The sequence below is a fragment of the Echeneis naucrates genome, chromosome 5 (assembly GCF_900963305.1).
Source record: "Echeneis naucrates chromosome 5, fEcheNa1.1, whole genome shotgun sequence".
In the NCBI taxonomy this organism is placed as follows: Eukaryota; Metazoa; Chordata; class Actinopteri; order Carangiformes; family Echeneidae; genus Echeneis; species Echeneis naucrates.
Genome location: NC_042515.1, coordinates 19546884 through 19570814, shown reverse-complemented (window position 1 = coordinate 19570814; position 23931 = coordinate 19546884). Strand labels below are relative to the sequence as shown.

The window sequence follows — 23931 nt, the reverse complement described above, 5'->3', positions numbered from 1 at the left end:
GAGACAACCAGGAATGGCTGAGGCAGTCCAGGGTACCGTCATCCCCCTCCTGCCCCCACACCACACACACAGTGCAACAGATAAAGACATCAAAAGACGAAGTAGGGTTGGAGAATCGTGTGTCTTGGCTGCACTCCACAGCCCTGCAGCATGTCTCTCTTCAGCAGACCTCGGAGTTGTCATATGCTCCGGCTATTTTTCTGCACAGCAGGTGGAGGGGGTGGGCCTCCTATTGAGTTTCAATCCTTATCATACTTTCCAGAGTTATATGTAAAAATATGAATGATTCTTTCATCATGTGTTTTTAGTGGCCGGTGCTGAGAAAGAGGACATTTTCCTCATCCTCTATAGTTGGGTGACATTTCATTGCAGACATTTACATTGTATATAAGCAGGAAATCTGTGATTTCTATTACGCAGTGATTTAAGAGCTAATGACCTTCCCACAAGCCAAACATCCAACATAAAAAGAAGACAGGTGTTAGCACAAACCAAAGTCTTTAATTTTCTCCTCCAACAAACTGTGGACAACACAGATATACAAGATAGAGGTATCCAAACATGTCAAATAACAATATTAATTAATATCATTATTGAACATTAAAAAACATGGAATGTACTGCTCTCCAATTACATAGTTTTTTGAAAATGTAGTTTATTTTATGAAACATGTCAAATAAATAAATAACTATATCATTTCTTTTATACCTATATGAATATATTCTCTGAGTGAGCATGGAAAGAAGGATGGCTAAAGAGAAGAATGGAGGATGTGAGCTTACTGCCTTTCTTCCCATCGACTGTCCTCATACACATACAACTCGTGCTCTCTCCAATAGCCCTCTCTGTCTAAACACACACTTGTTCAGTACAATGTGTTCAAGTGCATGTTTGTGCAAAATGCTGACACTTTCTTTGGAATTGGACACAACCAAAAACATATCTACTGTCTCAGGCTTCAAACTGCTTTAATTTACTGCCTTCCCATCCTCCTAGGAGTGAAGTGGGTTATAACAGAATGATGACAATGGGTGAATCACTGCATCAGTCACATAGATGGCTTTTCTGCGTTATTTGCGGGTCTGGTTGATGTCCCTTTGAAAGACACACAAATCAGGAACATCGAGAAGCACCAATGGCAGAAAAAGGAAATGGGGTCCAATGAAAAGCCAGGTACACCAAGGAGACGAGAAACCTCTCTCCTCTGTAGTCCAGGGCTCCTCGTTTCATCCATAGGTCAGAGACTGTTACTGTGCCTCAATGTCTGTGTGTGTTTGTCATGTCAGTCTTTGCTGTGGTTCTCCAGCTCAGAGATGATGGTGATTAGGTTTTGGAGACCAAAGATGTAACCACTGTCCTGGCCCTCATGCACCACGCTGTCCTCTCTGTAATGTCTGCAGGTGGTGTGAGCAAAGTCTATCATCCTCACATCCACCATGGGGCTGTAGGGATCTGACCGGGGGAGATGAGCCTGGCTGACACCCGAGCTTCCACTGACACTGCTACTGCTGCTGCTGCTGGAGCAGCTGCTGCTGACGTCGTTAGACATAGAGGGGCTGTGAGGGAAGCCAAGTGCACCCGCTACCTCGCCCATCTCCTCCTCCTCCTCCTCCTCCTCCTCCATCTCTGGTCCAGCCTCAACCTCTTCATTCTCCTCTTCATCCTCATCACCTTCCTCCTCAGACAGTCCATCTTCAGTGCGTCGGCGTGTGTGTTTACGGTGGGGTGCACCGTCATAAATGATAAGCAGGGAACTGGAGTAGAAGCGGTATGATTCACAGGCTTCCAGGGCAGCTTGCATGTCTCTGAGCCTACGTAGTACTGGAGAGAGGAGTTCGCGCCGTAGACGCTGTCCGCTGTGGAAGAACTGAAACAAAGCCTCTTTGAAATCTGGCAGGGTGAGCTTCCGGCCATGGTACTTGTTCATGAACATCAGTTGGCCTGTGTCTGACCGGTACACCTGGAAGGATGGTGAAATATGATGAGGTCAGAAAGGTAGGTAGCAAAAAAGGCAGCTTCTAAAATACAACAAATATGAACATGAACCACTTTTTTCATTATTTGGAAAGCACTGCTTAAAATTTGAATTTGTTCATACGCTGGTTTCAGTTTTACGTCTTTTGTTCTTCGTCCATTGTCTACTTTTTGCTTAAATAATTATTGCAGCAAAGTAAAATGGAGAGAATATTTAAAAATGCAGAATGATAGACAGTGATGGGGACCTGGAACAGTTCGCAACAACCCCGCTCCCATAAAGAGTGAACTAATATGACATAACATGTTTATTTGTGAGGCTTAGAGATTCAACAGTTCTTTACTGTAGGACAGAGCCATACAAGCTTTTTCCAGTGTTTGTGCTATGGTAAGCTAACTGGCAGATGGTTGTCAGGTCAAATTCAACTGGGAGTGGTTTTGATGTCATCTTCCAAGTGTTTGTCTGAGAGTGAATTAAATATATATTTTCCAAACAGAGGCCAAACTCGGCTGTAAGCTCACCTGCATGCCACAGAGACGCACTCCTATTGAGGCTGATGTGCTCTGCTGGCACTTGCGGATCTGCACTGCCTTTTTCTCCTCCGTGGCATCATCTCCATGCTGTCGTGTGCCCATCTTCAGGTCCAATACACATGGCACTGTGTGCCGCCACGTCAGGTTCTCCAGTAGGATAAATTCTGTAAAGCTGAGTCAAGGAATACGGTACAAAAAACCATGGCCTTATTTTACATTAATTATGTCAACTTTTCTCTTCACATTTTTCACTGCTCCTTCATACAAGCAATTATTTTAAGAATATATGCACACATGTCAAAAGAATATTAAATAATTGACTCCAGAGGACAAGGTGATACCTATACAATACATTAAATGACAGACCTCAGGTACAAGCTTGAGCTGCTAATAACCAGGTGTAGAAAGGTAAGTGTTGAGGTGCCCTTGAGGAACAGGCTGTACGTACCATGTCCTCTGGCCTTAAACCACAAAACAATTGATACATTCTCTTTCCACAGTGGTAGACAATGTTGTCAAATAAAAGAATCACAAAACTAGGAAGCCACAACAAGCTTTCAGTGAAAAGATACTGTACTGGTTGCGATGCTTGGCATTCTCCTTCATTCTCTGCAGGTGCTGCTGGTGACACTTGACACTCCAAGGGTTGTGTTTGAGCTGTGGGACAGCATTACTGTGACTGCGCTCCAGTCTGTAGTAAAGCACCTCAGCCTGCTGCAGCCACTCCAACTCCACATCTTCCTGCAGCATGTGAGGACTGCACAGCACAACACAGAGAGTTTTTTAGGTTATGATACAAATTAGGCAGGCTGGGGCTTCTTTAGCGACTCCTCCGGTATTCTCGTGTGGTCTGTCTCTAATCCCAACCATCCCTAATCATCGTCATGATTATTATTATGTATCACCATATTATTAAAGAGATCACCTCTGATTAGAACACCCTAACATGAACAAATATGCATGGACATTATGCATCTATTGCACTATTGCACTGTAAACCTGATGCTATGGCCTGCTGTCTGACTGCCTTGGAGTTTTTCCTTAGGTCATTACGTTTATGACAATGCTGTCATGCATCATCAGTCAATTGATGTGTGTTGTTAGACAAAAGTTTTACAATTCATAGCAAACTCAAGATTGCATTAAATATATCAGGGTTGTGTAACAGATCTGGAATGATCAATACACCTTGTTCAGTTTAATATAGCTGTGGAAATGATGGCCCAGCCTCTTGACAGATCAACACCGTCATCTACGAGGGACATGTCTGAATGTGCTGTTGTCTGTGTTGCGACATTTCAATTAATCTCACCCCTTGTCCTTATCTTTGCGAGAATGGCGGCTTCGGGCATCTTTGCTGTAATTTTCTGTGTCCATAAGCAGTGAGGAAGCCAACAACTTGCCCCACTTGAAGATCTTGTTTTTGGGCTCACAGTCAGTGGAGGGGTCTTTGTATTCCAGATCTGCTCCTGGGTCGCTATGGAGTGGGTAGGCAATGAGGCAAAGGTTACCTTCTTCGTCCTCCTCAAAGCTCACTGACACAACACCTGAGACACGGACAGAGAGAGAGGCAGAAAGATGTCTGTTAGACACGTGTCATCAGTATAGAAAGAGAATTCACTCATTCATTCGTCTTCTACCCTTTATCCGTTTCCAGGTTGCAGGAGTGCTGGAGCCAATCCCAGCTCACTCAGGGTGAGGGTGGAGTCACCAGTCCATCACAGGGCCAACACACAGAGACAGACAGAGACCAACAACCACTCACACTCCACTCACAGACCTACAGGCAATTTAGAGTCACCAGTTAACCCAAACATGATGTCTTTGGACCATGGGGGGAAACCGGAGTACCTGGAGGAAACCCACACAAGCACGGGGAGAACATGCACACAGAAGTACACAGAAGCCCCAGGCTGGAAACCAAACCTTCTGGCTGTGGGGCAACAGCACGAACCATGCTGCCACCGTGCTGGCCCAGAATGAGAATATTTCCCTCAAAAAATATATATCAAAGGATAACACATTTGATTAACACCCTGTATTCCCAGCTGATTTTGGCAATGCATTAAATTTATGCACTAGTTTGTCTATATATCTCTTTAAGATATTTATTCCAACAATGAGGACAAAACTAAGACATATAACAGAGGATGAAACTCTCAAAAGCAACACAAAACAGTATTAAATAATGAGACCAATGACAAAAAACAAGATGAAAATACCCACAAAAGCAATGCATGCTATGAGAATTGAGATAAATAATCTAAACGTAAATGGCACAAGGAAAAAAATGATGAATGCTGTCAATATCACCCAGAAACCCCACAGCCTCCTCCACATGAACGCTACACAGAAAAAAAAAATGATGCTTGGTGTAGCTATGATGCTAGCATATTCCTATCTCCAGGTCAGGTCCAGGTCAACAGAGTAACTTCAGCAGCACATGCAAAGTATATCTTCAATAGTTCCCAAGTCATTATATTTGTTTCATTAACAGCCACACCCTGCCCTCCTCATGGTATCCCATAATGCCCATAATGTAGCTGAAGGAGACGCCAGGATGTGCTGAGGTAAATTTTGAAAGAACAATGCTGAAGTGTGAAAATGCTGAAAATATAGCAATCTTTTTTTGTACCTTGGTAAGTTAAAGGTGAACTGAGAAAGGCTTTTAAGACAATCAGAGGAAATTGGCTGCTTTCTATCACTTTAAACTTCTCTGCTAAGGACACAGAAGAAACAGCTGCATTGGCATGTGATAAAATTAAATGATGGGCACAAAGACAGATGGGCAGAAGGCTTCTTGGGACATGCTGATCCTTACTTGTCTTCAAAGTGAAGGCCATACTGATATTGAGATTGAAAAACCTGTGCAACCTGTGGAAATATGTGTTTTGTATACTGTTTGATAGACTGTCTGTTTGCTAAAGTTTTGTTGTGTTGTGGACCCATCGATCGCCATCGGCAGATTTTCAAAGAATAGCCTACTTTTACAGCAGATCCCAGCTGATTTCAGGATGCAGGCGAATAAGAGGAAGGTAAATGAAAAAAGAAAGAAGCAGCTCCCACCAGCTCACTCAACTTACCTGTGTTCAAACAAGCTTCTACAAACAGGTCACCAGTTACAGTATGGTGTCCTGTTTGTAGAAAGCCCTCTTGCAGTCTCAGCAGCAGCACCCTCCTGTGGAACAGTTAGGTACATGCAGCTGGCAGGAACGCATAAACAATACTTGAGAAGGAGTGGGGAGCTCTGATCCCAAAATATCCTCCATTCACACAGCCTAAGCAGAGCATGTGTACAATATGTATTCTCACTGATTTGCACATATGCAATAACAGTAAATTTAGCTAATAGAAAGACAGCAACACAATACAACAAGATACCACAATGATTAGAGAAGGCTGGTTTTCCTTACCTCTATACTGGGGGGTGAACTTCCTCATTGCAGCAGGCAGACTCTTGTAGAACTGATGCTCACGGGGAATGAGGGGCTTGCAGATGGTCTGCTCCCCAAAACGCAGGACGCAGGAATGTCCCCCCACCTGGTGCACAAAAGGCTCAAGCATCACCCCCTTTTCCATGTAGCATTGCTGGTGCTGCAGCTGATGCTGCAGCTGGTTCTGCTGCTGCTTTTGCTTTTGCTCTGCATTCATGGCCTCCTGGGCCTGAGCCTCCACAGCCGGACTCATCCTCCTCTGGTCCTGACCACACTATGGCGGGCATTAGCCTCCTCACGCACGCACAAACAATGCGGTGGGGGCCCAATCTGGCAGGGACAAGCTCTCTCACACACTGCAGATTCGCAGAGGACTAGTCGTGATATCTTACATTAAGTTGCTCCTACGATGTCTTCACAAACCGTTGCTGTTATAAATCTGCTTCACTAGCGCTGTCAGGGATTCTTCTGGTTGAAAACAAAGGACAGGAAGGAGGAAATAGAATATAAACAGAATGAAGCCCTAAGAATTAGTGGCTGCTTAGTTCCTCTTCAACTCCTTGTCTGGCTCTTCTTGTAGCTGAAAAGAAACAGAAAGCCCCTTTATGTCCTTTAAACGCTGAGGTTTGGACTAGTGTAACAGTAGTGGATAAGGCAAACAGACCGATCCTGCTCGTGCCTCCGCTGCAGACTAAATGCTCTCTAACAGCTGAGAGCTGGCTCATGACTGGTAAAGCTCTCACAAGCCTGACATTCGGCCCGCCCCATCAGCAATTCACCAATCAGGAGCATCTGAAGCAAGTTGTTGGGTGGTAACCCCTCAAGGGAAAGAAGCAGGCAAACAAAGACAGTGGCGGGAGGGGGAAGCCTAGGTGTGTGTGTGTGTGTGTGTGTCAGGGGCACAGGGTTGGGGAATAAAAATAAGGAGCTGAACTCAGCTGTTTTTTTGTGGATGTGACAACAGGACTTTAACATACTGATAGAATAAAAAGCATTATTTCCTCATTTAAAATGAGGATAGGAACCTAAAAGTAATATGCAATGCAAAACACACCAACACATGAGTCAAATAAACACAAAATGACCTAACTATATAAAGTCCTGGGAGGGCTGCATCAAGTTCAACATAACTAGGATATCTTTCTATTACCTGCCTTTACTAAGCCTAATGACTGCAAACAAACTGAGCTATGGCTCAAACGAGATCAACTTCACCTTGAGTATGGCTAATAGCAAATCTGGACAACTGATAGCCGAGCAGAATATTTTGCAGAGAGCAAAAAATAAAACTTGACAAATAAAAGAAGCTAAACATATACAAATCTAAAATCGAGTTCCAGTTGACGAATCCAGGAAGGACAGACTGATAAGGCAATAGGCTTATAATATCACTGCCCCCGTCACATCCATTATTACATTTAAACACTCATCAATTTAATGTGTTGTTTAGTTGTCTTCTCATGGCATGTTTAATATCATAGTTGCAACCCTTGTGATGTTAAACAAACATCACAAATCATAAAAAACAAATAAAGCATCATTCTTGGCTTTAGTGCTTGAATTAGTCTTTTGTACAGTGACACCAAAATAGAAAGCACATGACATGACATAAACATTGTTAGCAGCCAACAGGAGAAAAAAATTCGGCTTCATATTAGGGTTGGGCGATATATCGAGTATACTCGGTGTATCACGGCTTGAATTTGTGTGATGTAGAAAATATATTGTGAAACTCGAGTATGCTTTAAATAGAAATGGAGAGATGTTTTGAATATAAGGTGGAGACAAAACAGCTGACAAGAGAGGGATTGCTAAAAGCTCGAGGTATGGCTCGAGGTATGGTATGGAAATGATAATCCTCATCTTGTATCCTCCCGGCCCTTTCTGACACAGATTTGTGACAAACAAAATAACATCTGATTAAACCACTCATTCACTCCTGTCTAAATATGTATGAGTTGAACTTTCAGCTACCAGTACAACACAGATGAGTACTAAGCGTAACGTTACTAAAACCACATCAACATCAGTTTAGACCTGCATGTTTGGATGAGTTTTTTGCGTGAACGAGTGCCCGAATTAACACATGCACGTGTATGGTTGGGTACTGTACATTCAGTTGGACAGTGGCTGGTAGTGCAAGAGAAAAGAGTCAGAAAGCCCAGCACTAATCTCTCTAAATCCTGCCTCCTGGAACATAGGAGAAAAATAGGCCATGGCAGATGAAAAGAAATTAATCACGGTTACACTTAAGCACATATATATTGCGTACGTACACATAAACACATTGTTTTATCATTGGAAATATCAGGGTGGTAGAGAATGAATATTGATAAACAAACACAAATTAATTGCTTAGAGCAGAGCAAGCAATGTAGCTGTCATTTTCATCCACATCTATAGAAACACATGCTTTTTAAAGCTTCAAGAGTCCAAGTACCAATTCCATCTCATTCACATCCACAAGCTCACAATCATGTTGCACAAAGATATCAATCATCAATTTTCATACAATTTAGGTGATTTACAATAAAAACAGCAAACCTTTAACCAAGTTCAGAGTTTAACAGGCACGTGATGGAACAATGCAGAATAAACTGGAGAAAGTGTCCACAGGAAATGACTGTGGGAGAAAGAAAGGGGTGAGAGAGGGATGCAAGAGCTATGACCTTGAAAGAAACAGGCTAAGTACAGCAGGGGGAAGTTAGCAGAGGCTTTTCACAACAATACCAAAAACCAGGTAAAAAATCTAGACAATCTGATGTACAGCCAACAAAAAAATTCAGTGCAAGGATTTTGAGCAAGAACAGAGCATTTCCTGCCTTGACAAAAGGAAGTGACAGAATTATCAGGAAACTGACACCAGGGCTGGACCCGGCTTTGGTAATCTGAAACTCTGGGGAGAAAAAAAAAATCTGAAAAGTGTCCATCTTAAAAATAATTTGATTCCCATCTAAATAAGTAAATACACAACATACGTATTATAACATTTGAATTTGATTTGGTTTGATTTAAGAATGTAGGAGCCCTGTTTAATTTTGGCTGTGGGAAGATATTGAGATTTACAAAGTAGAGGTAAGCCCATGACAAAAATAACATCTACAAAGCTGAGGTTTGCATGCTCACATACAGTTCCTCCTCTTCAGCTCACCAGTACCCGTTGCCATAGAAATTATTGTGAACTTGTGAATGGACAACACATAAAAACTCTGATCTGCCACTCAGAGCCCTTTACAGTACACATACCATAAATTCACATTCATTCATACATAAATGCTTGCTCTGTATGACAGTGTGAGTGCTAAACACTAAGCCTGAGCCTACATTATTTTACCTTAAATATCTTTGTTGTGGCAGTTATTCTGATTTAAAGTTGTGCAGACAGCTGTCTCAACATCCTCCCCATGACCTGGATTGGATATGTTTACTGACATCAAAGAACTAACTAAGCATACTCAATCTGTGAGCTTTTATCTAACTACAGAAACAGTTTAGCAGAGGAGACAGAGTGAGAGCTGGTATGTCATTGAGGTTATCAAGTGGGTCGATGTTACACTGAATCAGGGCCGCAGCAGTACCAGAGGGCTTTGCATCACGTTCAGGCGTCCTACAAATGTAATTGGCAGCTATATTCGTATTAGGAGGACCCGTGCAGAGAGAGATGTTTGGTGGGCGTGGGGAGGGTGCAGGAAGGAAGGATGGGTAAGGTTTGCCTTTTGCCCTTGTTTGGCCATGGACATTGGAGGAGGAGACTGAAACGGAGATGCTGAGTGAATTCAGATATAAAATGGGTGGAAGATGTGGAGGCATTAGAGAAGCACAAATAAGAACAACAAACAGATTTAATCAACTATTTATGAATAAGCATGTCACGAGTATAGCCTTGAGTGGGAAAAAAACAAACAAACTTACACATAACTAAACTTCATACACTAATACACAGAGACTGTGTATGAGTATTGTTGACCTCTTGTCCTACGACAGCCTTATAAGATTTAGGGATGAGATAAATAATCTGAATGAGTTGGCACGAGCCTGGATTTACCTGGACTCATTTATGCAGTGGCAAAGGAGATAGCTGCATGCAAGCAACCAGTCATGTTCATATGCATGTGCATATTCATGTGACCACTCAGAACTCACGAACATCACACATGCAGACAGGAAGAAACAGTGCAACAAATACTTGGACACAACCAAAACAACCATACATGAGCACACACACAAAGTACACTCTATCCCTGCAGGTCACAGAGCTGGCACAGGTGAAGTGGAAAACAGCTAATCTTACCTGTGCAGTGATTTGCAGGGTCATTTTCCAGACTGATCACCTCATGTCACCTCATACCAGATAAACCCATTAACCAAATCCTCATGGGTCACCAAACACCTAAGCCCCAACTAAAAATACCACATGCTGTCTGTAATTCAGGTTGTGGAGTGGCTATTATCAAACACTGTCTGCTCCATGCCAAGTGCAACACAAATAATCACAGGAGGGAAGCAATTCACTGTCTGCTACTGTTTAAGTCACCATTGGAGTCACATTGCTGCACACACCAGCCAGGTCCTAGTGACAGTTCCTATCTATAAGTTCAGTGACAGAACTGCACAGACGTGTCATTTCTCAATGTAAACCTCTGGTATAGTTGTCCCTATTATGCATTTAAGTACTTCTTAATACATGTCTAACACAGTTTTAGTTCAACAATGCTGACAAGAAGATATGAATATAAATAACAAATATATGAATTCAAGTAACAAAGAGGTAAAAGGGGAGCGATGCTTACAGTAAAATGAATGCATAAGCAAGGGGTGGGGAATTTAGGTATGAGGTCACCCCATCCTTGCACACACCTATCCTGGCCCTGCTTCCTGTGTGACATCTCATGCCACTTCCTGAACTGGGCACACAAGATACAAAAGGACAAAGGGGGAGGAAACAGATAATGGAGGGGAGATGAGCACTGGGATATGGGAGGCAGATACTGATGAAAGGAGTACACCAAGTTTTTGGCCTAATGACTGGCCTAATTACCTCACAGATGAAGTGCAGCACCAAAAATATCCCATTGTCCTCAATGAATCAGAGCTTCATGTGTTCATTTGCAGCAGCAAACTATAGCCATTATCAATACTGTTATGACTCTATCAATTTAACATGATACCACTTAAATTCATCGGAGGGGTCACAGGTAGTGTGTTTACCATTAAGAATGTAAACATTCGCTGCATGTCATCCGGTCTCTTTCTCACTTCACTGTGTTTCTCACTGTGGCTATTACAATAAAGGCAAAAATGCTGCCCAAAAATAAAGGCTTTTCCACAATAAGAAAAAATTATAATTTTATACTACAGACCTAAGCCTAGTAGAGGAAAAAGAGAAACGTATTTGGAAATGGGAATGTGAGATCCTTGAGAAATATATATATATATGGAAGTCAGCACACAGAGATTCAGGAAGAGGTTTACAGCTGTGAGTGCTAAGAGGAACAGGGACAGAAAGGGGTTTAGCTCAACTCACAAGAGCAGATTGTCAAAAGCAAGAGATGCTCTCCCACATTGTCTTTATATTCCTGCTAAGGAGATGGCTGGAAAAACTATCTGTATTAAATTCTTATTCATTTAAAAACATTACAGGATTGATAAACAACATGAGTAACGATGATTTTCATGGACTATATAGGGATGTCTTCCTAGTGTCTACTAATCCAGTCTTACTGCCAATATCAGTGACTCGATTGTGAGTCACGAATTAAGGGTGTCCTTATAAAGCTGTAAAGCTTAGTGACACTGCATTGGAAACAGTTATCCTTACGTCATACACTTCCTGGATTTAGGCATTGCCATATAATTGAACTGCACACACTTCTCAGAATTATTAGATAGTCTCATTTGACTTTGGTCCGTTGACACAATGCAGTTGCACAAAACTGCAAACTGGTTCCCACACTAGTTAGCTACTCATGCAGTTTTAATGCAGCATTGAGGAAATGTGAACTGAACTGAAAGCAAAGTGAGACAGTAAGTCTTACCTAGTGACTTTAAACCCATTCTCCCTAAGTTGTTCTGGCATTCTCTCATTTTAACGGCCATTTGGCTCTTCTCTCCCTCTGCAGCTGAGGAAGGTCAAAGAGCATTGGCACCATGTGATGTAATGGCTTTTATTCTACAACTGGTGTTACTTATATCTCACAGTAAGTTCAGTGAGACAGTATACAGACAGTAAACACACTTCTTCCTGTCAGACAAGTTCAGGCAGGTAAAGGTTAGGTTAACCCCAGGTGTAGTCGACAGAGACTTTGAGTAGTGTTACATTATGGCAGCAAGTGATACCTGTCAACATATCAGTATCACAAACAAGCAGTCGGGCTCCTAACTCTGCTGTATTGGGGCTGAAGCCTGTGTTCTTTTTATCCTGCAGATAGAGTCCATGACAAAGTTGCATGTCAACAACACTCAACACATTGTCCATGGTTTAACATGCAACTTTTTGATAGTGAGAGCACTTGAAACCCTTCGGCACACATGAAGCAAAACATACAGCCAATGGTGCAGTTGCAAAGGCTGCAGCCAGTGGTGAATGTGCTTGTGCTTTGAATGCAGTGCCAGTGGCTTTTCCATTCAGTAATGCATTGAGATTCTGTCCGGAGTTGCCTTCAGACGTAGGTACCACAGTTAACCCCTGTGGAAATGCCAGCAAAATATAAAATCAGCCCTTTGCAATCATTAAATCCAATCAAACCATAACTTTCTGCCATCTATTCTTCTTTAGCTGTTATCCTGAGCTTCCTTTTTTTACCCAAGTGAGTATCTGTGTTGTGCTTTTGGAGCACGCTTAGCTTGGCACACACTTTTAGGAGGAGCAGCTACAGCTACATATGTGTGGACGGGAATGAAGCACATCACAGGGATGAAAGTGAAAGACAGGCAGACATCAGGGAGCCTGGACAGAGCAAACCAGTTTAACCAGTTTTTTAACAGGTTCAGCTCACCCCCTGCCCCTCACACACCCACACCGTCCCAAATGGCTAGCACCACCCCCCAGCATTCTCCTGCACATCACCTCTCCATCTGCCCCCCCTCTTTCTCTTCCCCCTTTCCCCCATTGAGGAGACCAGCATCAACCACCCAACGGTGACTACAGGCCAGGTAAAGAGGCAGCTGGAGAGACTGAACCAGCAAAAGGCAGCAGGCCCTGATGGCATCACACCCATGATCCCGAAGGCCTGTGCCAGCCAGCTGTCTCCTGTACTGAGACATCTGTTCAACCTGAGCCTGAGTCAGGAGAAAGTAACAATGCTGTGGAAGACGTCCTGCCTGGTTCCAGTCCCCAAGAAGCCGAGACCATCCAACCCAGCTGACTACAGACCAATCGCCCTCACATCCCATGTGATGAAGGTCCTGGAGAGACTGGTCCTAGCCCAGCTGAGGCCACAGATGAGGACGTTTCTGGACCCTTTGCAGTTTGCCTATCAGCCCCCCTTAGGAGTCGACGACGCTGTCATTTACCTGCTGCAACCAGCCCATATGCATCTGGATGGTGGGGGAGGCACTGTGAGGATCACATTCTTTGATTTCTCCAGTGCTTTCAACACCATTCAGCCTCTGCTACTGGGTGAGAGGCTGCGGGTGATGGGTGTTGATGACGCAGTGATCTCCTGGATTACTGACTACTTGACAGGCCGGCCACAGTTTGTCCGCCTGGGCAGTGTGCTCTCTGACGTGGTGGTCAGTGATACAGGAGCTCCACAGGGGACTGTGCTTTCTCCCTTCCTCTTCAACTTATACATCACTGACTTTAAGTAAAACTCTGAGTCATGTCACCTGCAGAAGTTCTCTGATGACTCAGCTGTTGTCGGGTGTATAAGAGAGGGAGAGGAGGGGGAGTACAGGACACTGATAGACAACTTTGTAGAGTGGTCTGAACAGAATCACCTGAGGCTGAACATCAACAAGACCAGAGAGATAGTGTTCAACTTCAGGAGGAACAAGACGCCTTCACAGCCACTACAGACCACTACAGACCACTACAGGGAGTGGTGATCGACAACAGACTGGACTGGAAACCTAACACCGAGCCTGTGTACAAGAAGGGGATGAGCAGATGTTGGAGATCTTCTACCAGTCTTTTGTTGCCAGCACCATCTTCTTTGCTGTTGCATGTTGGGGCAGCAGCATCAAAGCCAGCGACACCAACAGACTTGACAAGATTGTCAAGAAGGCTGGCTCTGTACTTGGTCTAAGACTGGACTCCTTTGAGACTGTGGTGGAGAGGAGGACGCTGAACAAACTGTTATCCATAATGGATAATGTGCAGCACCCTCTCCATTACACAAGTGGACCGACAGCGGAGCAGCTTCTCCCACAGGCTGCTACAGTTCCGTTGTCAGAGAGACAGATACAGGAAATCGTTCCTGTCACATGCCATCACGCTGTATAATAACAGCTGAAATAACTCTGGTCATCACTTACAGTCACTGTGCACTTTATTCTCTACTTTTTTTTTTTTTACTCTGAACTTTGCACTAAACCAACACTGCCCTTTGTTGTTTATACTTTTTCCTTTGTACAAAACATGTTTATTTCTATTGCTTTTGCTTGGTATTTTGATATTTATCATGTATAATTTGTTCTTTACTGTATATATTTTTTTTCTCATCCTATGTTGTTTGATGTCTCTGTGTGTAATGCTGCTGCTACACTGCAATCTCCCAGCCTGGGATAAATAAAGTATATCTATCTATCTATCTATCTACAGAACTAACTCATCTCCATGTATAGTCAGTTTGTTTTACTGTTGATGGATAAATATGCAAATCAATAAGTCTTTATCTCCTGGGAGCTCTTTTTGATGAGGCACGTCACACCTTTAAATATATTTTAAATCCTCGACTCAGTGTTCAGCAACTGCTGAGTCCAGTTAGCTTTTGTTAATGTTATTAGCATGGGTTTAAATTTTCCGAATGTAATTAATGTGGACAAGAACACATTATTTCAAATGTATTGCTTTTATAGTCATAACTTATATAAAAATAAACAGAACATTCTACTTTTTTAGATGTATAACCCTTTAGAAAGTACAGTAATTGACAGTACAGTATATAGCAAAGATAAAACAGTTGAATTTTCACACAGCCAAGTTAGCCAATAAAAAATATATAGAAAACATGCTAAAATTCATAAATGCCTTAACAAAGACTGTATAACAGAGAAGTAACAAGCGTGGAAAGCTGATACTGAGCTTGCATCAAAGTGTCAGAAGTATTAAAGCAGACATCTCTTTCTGCCCAACTTGACAGCCCGGAGTTCTAATTATACTGTATTTAAATGTGTCTGTGTGTGTGCATATTCCATGTGTGCATCCTCTACCTCCAGAGTGTGTCAACTCCATCTGTCACCTCACCTGAGGTGACAGACGAACAGCTTCACATATCCTTCAGCACATCTCTCACACCAAATATAAACACACACACACACCTCTGTCATCATAAATAACAGCACTGACTCAGTTTACTCGAATACTATTAAAAGCTCGGCACTGACATAATCACAAAGGCATGCCCCCAGTGTAAGTTTCCAAACCAAAACTCTTTCCAGACCTGAACATCACGCAAAGCCAAAACAGAATTTTGATGTGGCTATTTCTTATCCAAAAAGGACAGGCCACTGCAATGATAGCAGTGTGCTGTCAAGCCACGCATATCTCTGACTATGTCTTTATAAGGATGGGATAGAGTCACATTAAAAAAAGCTACGAATTAAAAAAAAAAACAAATATTGAAGCTGTGGGCAGCATTGAATGGGCTCCTCGCACCTCAGAACCTTTGGGCAATCAGCAAACTGTAAGGTGACCCTGTTGTCACAATGGGATGTAGGTTCCTGTTTTCAATAGGGAGATTCTTTAACAAGAATTCCTTTATGAGGACATTCAGCTTGTGCTCCCATAAAAATGCAGCTTCATGGTATCTCAAAAAGGTTTAGGATTAGTCTCAATATAACAGTTTTGTGCAATACGAATGTGTACAATCACAGATACAATACTCTTTTGCAAGATTTACCCACTCTCACTGAATCACAAGCACATTTCACATATACCTACATCTGCAACATTAAACCTTCAGTATTTTTCTACAGGGCAGCACAGCAACATAGTGGTTAGCGCTGTTGCCTCACTACAAGAAGGTTTTGTGTTCTGTTCTCAGGACTGGGGCCTTTCTGTGCAGAGTTTGCATGTTTTCCCTGTGCTTGCTAGGTTGGTGGCTCGAAATTGCCTGTAGGTCTGAGTGTGAGCGTAAGTGGTTGTTTGTCTCTGAATGTTGGCCCTGAAATTGACTGGAAACCTGTCCAGGGTGTACAATGTGAGCTGACTCCAACACCCGCCGCGGCAAAGACATGGATAGGTGGTAGAAGATGAATGAAGTTCAGTTTCTCCACAAGTCCACCGCTTCATAACAGTCTGCTTCCACAGAGCATGGGGATATTTTCAGGTCTGGTTTCTTACAACATTTGCAGTTTGAACAATGCATGTAGAGCAAATTGATTTTTCATGGTTAAGTCCAGGCCCTGAAGGACACAGTTCCAAAAAAAATAAATAAATAATAATTCACCATTTGACTTCAAGCAGGTGTTTTCCATAAATGGAGTCTGATCTTACATTACCCCCTAAAATGTGCATCAAAAATTGCATGCTTTCTGTGCATCCAAGTTCAGCTCCAATTTATCATGTCTTATTGTGTCTATTGAGCACCAAATTTTGTAACTTTTCCTAAAAAATTGATTTGAAATCACACCACATCCGTGTCTACAACCCCTAAAAGATCAAAACTTTCACGGAACTAACAGCTGTGCAAACTTAAGAATTTGTTCTGGAAAACCACAATTTCTTATGAAAACTATAGGATCCTCAGACCCTGAGTCAGGCTTTTCGTAAGACAAAAGAAAATATAAGAGGACGACTGGCTTGACTAAGAACAGAAAACTATAGGGCACACAGAACAAGGAAGAATGGGATTGCATGGTGGGAAAAAAATGTAATTATTATGTGACAGGTTATGAGAAGTATGAGCCCATCATTTGAAACGTGATATCATCATATTTAAAAGAAATGTGATGCCCTGGATGAAACCACTTCATCCAGGGCACGTAACACTGTAAACCGACTTAGTATGCAGAAGACAACACAGTCACAGGCTTGGCTGACTGCTACCCAGATATCCAGATGAATATTAATCCTTGGAAAAAGCCCATGCACGTGCACAAGCATATTACAGTAACCTAAGGCTCTAAGACAGAGTACAGTTACAGCTACTCATGGGTTTGTTGTTGACTAACCTCAAGTCCATGCATGCACACACTCCTTACTACACATGAACACACACCTGAGTATATGTTTATCTACTGTGATGGACAGAGGAGAGGCTTGGAGCTCTCAGACATGTTCTGTGGGCTAGTGTGGCACTATGCTGACTGATTTGACTCTGCTGTTCATTCTGCTTGCAGCAAAGATTGCATTTGAAATCAGCATCTCAACAGAAGGATCAGAAAGCTGTGTAACCTGCATATGAAATAGCAGTTTTTCGGCATCCAAAGCTTTTGGAGGTGTTAGATGTAAGTCTGCAAATTTTACCCTAATTGAACCTGCTGTATTTCATTACATTTGATGGTAGATAGAGGGATACTTGCTTTGACTATTGATATTTAGACTCATCAGCCAAAGAGTCTCACAAAAATTTGTCCTCTATAGGCCATCAGAGAAATATGAAAACTAAGTCCATTATTTTTACCTCAAGAAAATACACACAGCCATTTTAATTCGATATTTCCATATACATTTGTTAAAAGCCAAATATAGTACAACTAATGCTGAAGCTGTAAGTAGGTCAAGAAGTAAACCATGATTCATCCTATTACTGTAGCCACCCCCTACTATCAAAATGCAGGATGATTAGTGTCTTTATGTGGTATTTGAGTTGAGAAAAAGAGGGTGAGTCGGACGGGGAGATTTTTAGTGATGTCCAATGAAACACATGGTGTGTTTACCATCTGTGTGGGTTGGGACATGGACTGTTGGAACAGTGCAGTGTGGGCTGCAATAGCGGCAGTACAGCGTGTTTCTGTGCCACAGACAGCCCTGCACTGCAGTGCTTGTGTGTGCACGTGAGAAGAGTGCACATGTCAGAGGATTACTGAAGAGCCTGTCCATATCCTCCTCTGAAGACCCCCCTCCCCTCTCTAAAACAAAATCAACACCCTTTGCTGCACTAATGCTGCCCTCATTTCTATCCCTTTGTCAAGTGTACATCCAGTCCATCTTCCCCCAAATAGCAGCATCTATCCACCATAATAAGCACTTTGTCCTCTCAAACTGGCAGCATAGCCCAGCAATCAGACATAATGTACATCAGACATAAACAACATTCACTCTACTACCAGAGACATTTAAAGCAGGAAATTTCCTTTCCTGTACAAAATTTTGTTTGAGCATGTACTTTTCCCTCAGTGGTCCCCCATCACCTGTAATGCCCCCATTAACCTTTCATAAGCCAGTTCTGTTTAAATTTAGGTTCTCCCATGCTGTTTCTCTTATTGGCCTGTACCTCGATAGTGAAGAGTGCAGATGGTAGATGAGCAGGGTAGTGGAGAGGGCACTGAGACTCCCAGGGTTTTGAGTGCTGGAGGACCCAGAGAAAACCCATGCAGGCACAGGGAGAACATGCAAAATCCGCACAGGACCTTCTTGTTGTGGGGCAACAAGGCTAAATATCATGCCACAACAAGCATAGCAAAGACAAATGCAAACAAGTTCATTGGTTCCAGTCAAATGTAAAGCAGGAAGCAAACATAAAGGCCTTTTTGCAGGAAGAAGCCTATGAAAGAAAATCTTTCCTTTGAAATCTGCAAGTGTTTTTACAGTATGGCAAATCAAATCAAATTTGTAGAGTTATATCAAGGCACTTTACATATAGAGCAGGTCTAGACCAAACTCTTTATAAAATTGAACTGTATTGAACTGCTTTGTGGCCAAATGGGTGGGGGAGTGGACATCTGAACTTAACTTCGACAATATAAGAAGCTTGTTCTCTTTGTGAGGAATTATTCAGCTATATCTATATTTGTTCTTCTCCAATTTTAGCCCCATAATATGGCAAACACAAAAACATTTAAGCACAGCTCATTTCTACTTCACTCAGATATTTTGGTGATACTCTGAGTGAAGGTCAAATAGATGAGATTTCAAAATCAGGTCCAGAGTCTGTCCTTACAATGACGTCTTTGTAAGAACTTTCTCTCATGTAATTTTCTCTTCAATCCATCTACCCTCAGAGCCAGGACATTATTTGGCATCCAAATGCTTTGCCCACTAGCTCACTAGCTGGTGTTTAGTTACAATATAATAAACCACAAGGCACCAACTCAATTTTACTCCCTGGTAAAGATGTTGGGATTAACCGCTACACATAGGATACGGCAGCCAATATATTTGATCTGGGAGGCTGGCTGTATCTTGCAGTCCAAATTAAGTTTCTATAACACTAATTTGACCCTGGCCCTTGTAACACCACACCTGAAACAGAGTCAGGTAATGCTGGTGGTAAGTGGGGAATGAGCCTAGAAGGTAGAAGTGAAGAAAATTGGTGGCTGAGGGTAAAACATAATTAAGGCAGTGGATTTATAGTGTTAACTGCAAATGAGTGAGAGTCTACAGGGTTCCTTGCCTACCTGAATATGAAGATTTGGCTCAATGTTCTCAAAGGACCATCTTGTTTGGGTTCTGCCTCCCCGCAAAAGTCACAGGATCACATGAATATTGTCACAGTTCTGTCATATGTTGCTAAACAAAAGGTCAAGGTTGAACACATACTCAATCACAAACAGAACCAAAACCCGATATAGAACCCACTGTTTCCATACCACTGACCTTTTCTACCCTAACAGTGTTTCACCAAGAAGGACTTGCTAAAGTTCTTTTCTCCGGAGGCCAAGCCCTTCAACAGTGTTCTCAATGAGCCAGTCACTAATTAGAATTCACTCTGCCAAACCCTCACATGCACAGTAGGAGGGGAACAGTATGTTCTGCAAACATGGCATACGTGCAAATGAATTGTCTCAGACAGTACATGGAAGTAGCATGTGTGCATCTACACACACATACTGAGTGCAATCACGCACATGAATTTCAGAGAAAATGGGGTCTCTGACTAATCAGATGGAGGACTATGATGGAAATGCTAAAGCAGAAAATTCCCTTGGTGTTCATGCACGTGAACTGCAGCTGGAAACTTAATTGAGTTCTACATTGACAAGAAATATGTGAAAGAGGGCCCTGAATGGACCAAGCACATCAACTATTTTTAAGAGGATCAGAAATCTCTGAAGAGATGCGAGACCAACAGAGGTCGAAAATGTGTAGACACTGAAGGGAATCAGTAGCCACACTGACACAGATATGGTTTCAAAATGAACTGGCAGAGCCAACAACTGTTTCGACAGTCTGCTGAGAGTGACAACAGAGTTAAATATAAACTCAGTAATCTCTCCACAAAGGGGCACTTAATGAGAGTCTGCCTGGATTGTGGGATGTGAACTAGAGGGACTGAGGTAGAGGGAAGAATGAAGCTGGAAAAAGCCCAGGAACTTGCCACAACCACTCATCAAGTGGAACAGCTTCATGCTTAGCATCTTGTCAAGGACAAATACCACACTCTCATACAACTGCTATCCATGGCAGGGGTTACCAAGCTGTTTCAATGCGGAACCTCCGGCTACTAAACAGAAAAAATGAAGTACGTTTAAGTACATTATCATATGACATTTCAGTATTAAAACTTGTAATACTTTCCATTTAAGAGAAATGGTAACTAACTGGTGAGACCCAGCCATGAAGCAGGCTGACAGTCCCAACAGTCACCCTGCTGGATCAGGGTAAGCACCTAAATTATTCAGTATGGTAAAAAAAAGTGCAGCTGGCTTCAGACTGACACCATGCTTTGATACTTGGGCCTCAAAAGAGGCGCCAGCAAGGTGTTACCTTCTCTCCACAGCACATCTCTGATATGGTTTCATCCAGTGCATATCAATGTCAAATGTTTCATGCACTCACTGGCCAGATACTCAACTTAGTGTGACCTCATACACTTGGAAGCCAGAATTTATGTCAAGTATGTCACATGTCTCTGTGACAACATAAAGTGTGTAGAGTTATAATGAAAAAGGCCACAAAATGGCAAATAAGCTCATAGAAATATACATTTAAAGCACGCAGTTGAAAAAATACCTTGGTTGGTTTCCAGTGTCAAGCCTCTAAATACCAGTTAGCACAATGCCAGAAAAATAGCAGTGTGCATGAGTATGTGTAATAAGAGCTCTCAGATCAGAGCTTCAGGAGATTAAAGGGGCTGAATGACTGATTGCAAGAATATGCATGCCTTTAGACCACTAGGCAGAGACAGATGCTCTAGACATGTGTGTGATTATATTAAACAAAGCACCACAACAACAAGAACTACTGCAATGCTACTGGCGTTATGTGAAACTTAGGAAGGATAAGTTTAATGCAAAAAAGTGCCAAGTGCCTTTCCCATCCCCTCTGTCTTTCCCATTCCTACTGTTGCTGCCAGAAGTTAACAGAGGATATCAAGGAGTTGGTGAAGCTCTCCCTGAAATTTAGTTTTTTAACGTCATGTTTCCTAATTTTGTGTGGGACCCCACCTTGGCCTTACGCCACTTGGATAAAAGGTTGAGCTTATTGCTATCAAATTATTTCAAAAAAGTGTTGACAGCTCAGTTTATTCCACACCCTCATTGTGACACAGCAGATTTAAGTACACCATAATCAAATCAAACCTATCTAGGTAATTTTCTATGACAGAAATCAGAAATTAAATAAAAAATAAAACAAATTCAGTAATATTGTGATTGCAAGTCAATTATCATTTCAGTTTGATTTTTGTTTATTTGGGGTTTTTTTTTAACATAACCACAGGTTTTACAGGTAATCCATTCATTTATCAAGTCATGATCCTACCTACATGTGATGAAACATGTTTGTAAGTGTGTGTATAAGAGCAGTATACATTCAGATCCAAATGATTTAACAGAAAATGAGAAGTGTGCATGAAATATGTGGTGCTAAAATTTATCTTCAGTCAGAAGACAGCTTTTCATCATCCATGGAAAGAATTGGGCTCAGTTTCCTTTGACACTGAATACTATCACAGCAAGGGGGGAGGTCAGCCAAGCCAGTCAGAGGCCATTTGCATGTGGGGGGAATCCTCACCATATCTAGTGTTACATAAGTGCAAAATAATAGCTCCATCCTAAGGGGAGACCCCAGGGGTTTAACGGGATCCCAGGAAAAGAGCTTGCAGACTATGCAGACGTGCATTTTAATTTAAACTCCAGGATACCAATTCAATATCAGTCATATATGTAGCCCCAAGCTGTTTGCTATCTGAAACCTATTTGGGAGAAGAATGTTTTGTAGTGAGATTTGGAAAATTTACTGCAGAGTAAAGCTGAAACTGTTAATTCTTCATTTAGTCGATCAACTAAAAATCAAATGGCATCTATCTGCTTGCATTTTGCACTGTTAATCTGACAAAATAGATATTTTAAAATGCAATGTTGGGCTCTGACAAATTGGGATGAGGATCGTGTGGTATTAAGAAAACAGGGACAGTTACTATATTAATCAAATAAATAAACATCAGATTGACCAATAAGGAAAATAATATTCAGTGCAACCCTTTGCTACAAAGCTTGTAATCACGTTACTGTATGGATGGAGAGTGTCATGAGGTATGGATAATGAAAATGCAGACTACTAAATTTTGGAAGGGTACTTCTGAATACAACAGATTATTGTCTTATGTACATCCTGTTCTGCTAAAGACGTCATCCACAACAATCCAAAGAATTATACAGGAAACATCTCCAACTCAAATGTATCCACTAACCTAATGCAACCCTCCAACTTTAACAATAACCACAGTATGCTCTCAGTGAACACAGTGCATTCTTGAGTAACTACTTTCTGCCTATATTAATGAATGTAGATCTAATCTGTCCGTCTTCCTCACTCAGCTGCTAACAGTCAGGCAGCAGCTGCTCTGTTGATGCTAACGTTACACACAGCTCTGTTAGCAGCTCCAAGCCACTCGGCGCTGTTCCTCGTTTAACTGCTATTCATTTCAACCGAGTCACCACTCGCCAGTTATCTCACAGCTTAGTTGTGCGGTGTCTTTCAATCTTCTTCTTTTTTTTTTTTTTTTTTATTAGGCTGAAAAAGACTAGCGGCTGATTTAAAAAATTACCTGCTAATCTTCCTCTTCCTTCCTCCACGACCACTCTTCGTTTCGAAGCGTGCGTTTTCCAATTTCAGCAGAGGATTCTGATTGGCCCGCTACTGCGGAAGTAGTTGCTTGGGTGCCATGGCAACAGTGGAGCGAGGTGCAGAGTGGGGTTCTTTGCAAATACAATGAAGTGAAAACTTCTCAACATGGCCAGTGATTACTCTTCTGCCAAAAATTATGATGCTCCACCTATTTTTAACATTGAAATCCTTCCTGCATATTAACATTAATGTTACAAATAATGCTGGAGACACAGGCCTCTCCACAGTGATCTTGTACATTCAAGTATCGATGTACTTCATCCATGAAAGTGTTTGAGGAGTTTTGTTTTAAGGGTTGTTAACAAAGTAGGTAACTAGTCTTTTTGCATTGTACAGAAATGCCAAGTTTGTATGATCAGGCCTGTAGAAGGAAATGTTAAAAAATGGAGCTGGGTGCGATCATTGAGCTACATCCTCCACAAAGGTGGAAGAGAAGAGTTACATAACAGGTCATGTACTAGAGTCTGCAGAGAGAGGTATGGGGGGGCAAACGTCCAGGCACTAGACAGATATCAATAGACAAATGCTTCAGAGGAACACTATATCCTGCCAGCAAATTTGCATTTTGTGTGTGTGTGACGGAGAGGGAGGTTG

At 42.1% G+C, this 23931-nt stretch overlaps 1 protein-coding gene across 2 annotated transcripts; it reads right to left on the bottom strand.

Moving 5' to 3' along the window:
* Positions 1–481: 481 nt before the first annotated feature.
* On the bottom strand, positions 482–23304 carry LOC115043343 (inositol hexakisphosphate kinase 2-like). Of its 2 annotated transcripts, none has more exons than XM_029501702.1 (6): positions 23258–23304; positions 5922–6522; positions 3821–4055; positions 3081–3265; positions 2497–2672; positions 482–1960 (listed from the first exon to the last, which is right to left on the bottom strand). In XM_029501702.1, the coding sequence occupies exons 2-6, from the start codon at positions 6193–6195 to the stop codon at positions 1283–1285; spliced, it is 1548 nt and encodes a 515-aa protein (XP_029357562.1). In that variant the 5' UTR covers positions 6196–6522; positions 23258–23304; the 3' UTR covers positions 482–1282. The 2 variants fall into 2 exon arrangements, with proteins under 2 accessions (XP_029357562.1, XP_029357563.1); XM_029501703.1 differs by lacking the exon at positions 23258–23304 and having other exon boundaries at positions 482–1452; positions 1579–1960; positions 5922–8811.
* Positions 23305–23931: the final 627 nt, after the last annotated feature.

Coding starts and splice junctions, on each gene's coding strand:
- LOC115043343 (XM_029501702.1), bottom strand. CDS start 6,195: ATGAGTCCGGCTGTGGAGGCTCAGGCCCAGGAGGCCATGAATGCAGAG. Junction 4,056..5,921: donor GTTCACCCCCCAGTATAGAG/GTAAGGAAAACC, acceptor TCCGTGTCTCAG/GTGTTGTGTCAGTGAGCTTT. Junction 2,673..3,080: donor CAAGCATCGCAACCAGTACA/GTATCTTTTCAC, acceptor TCAGCTTTACAG/AATTTATCCTACTGGAGAAC.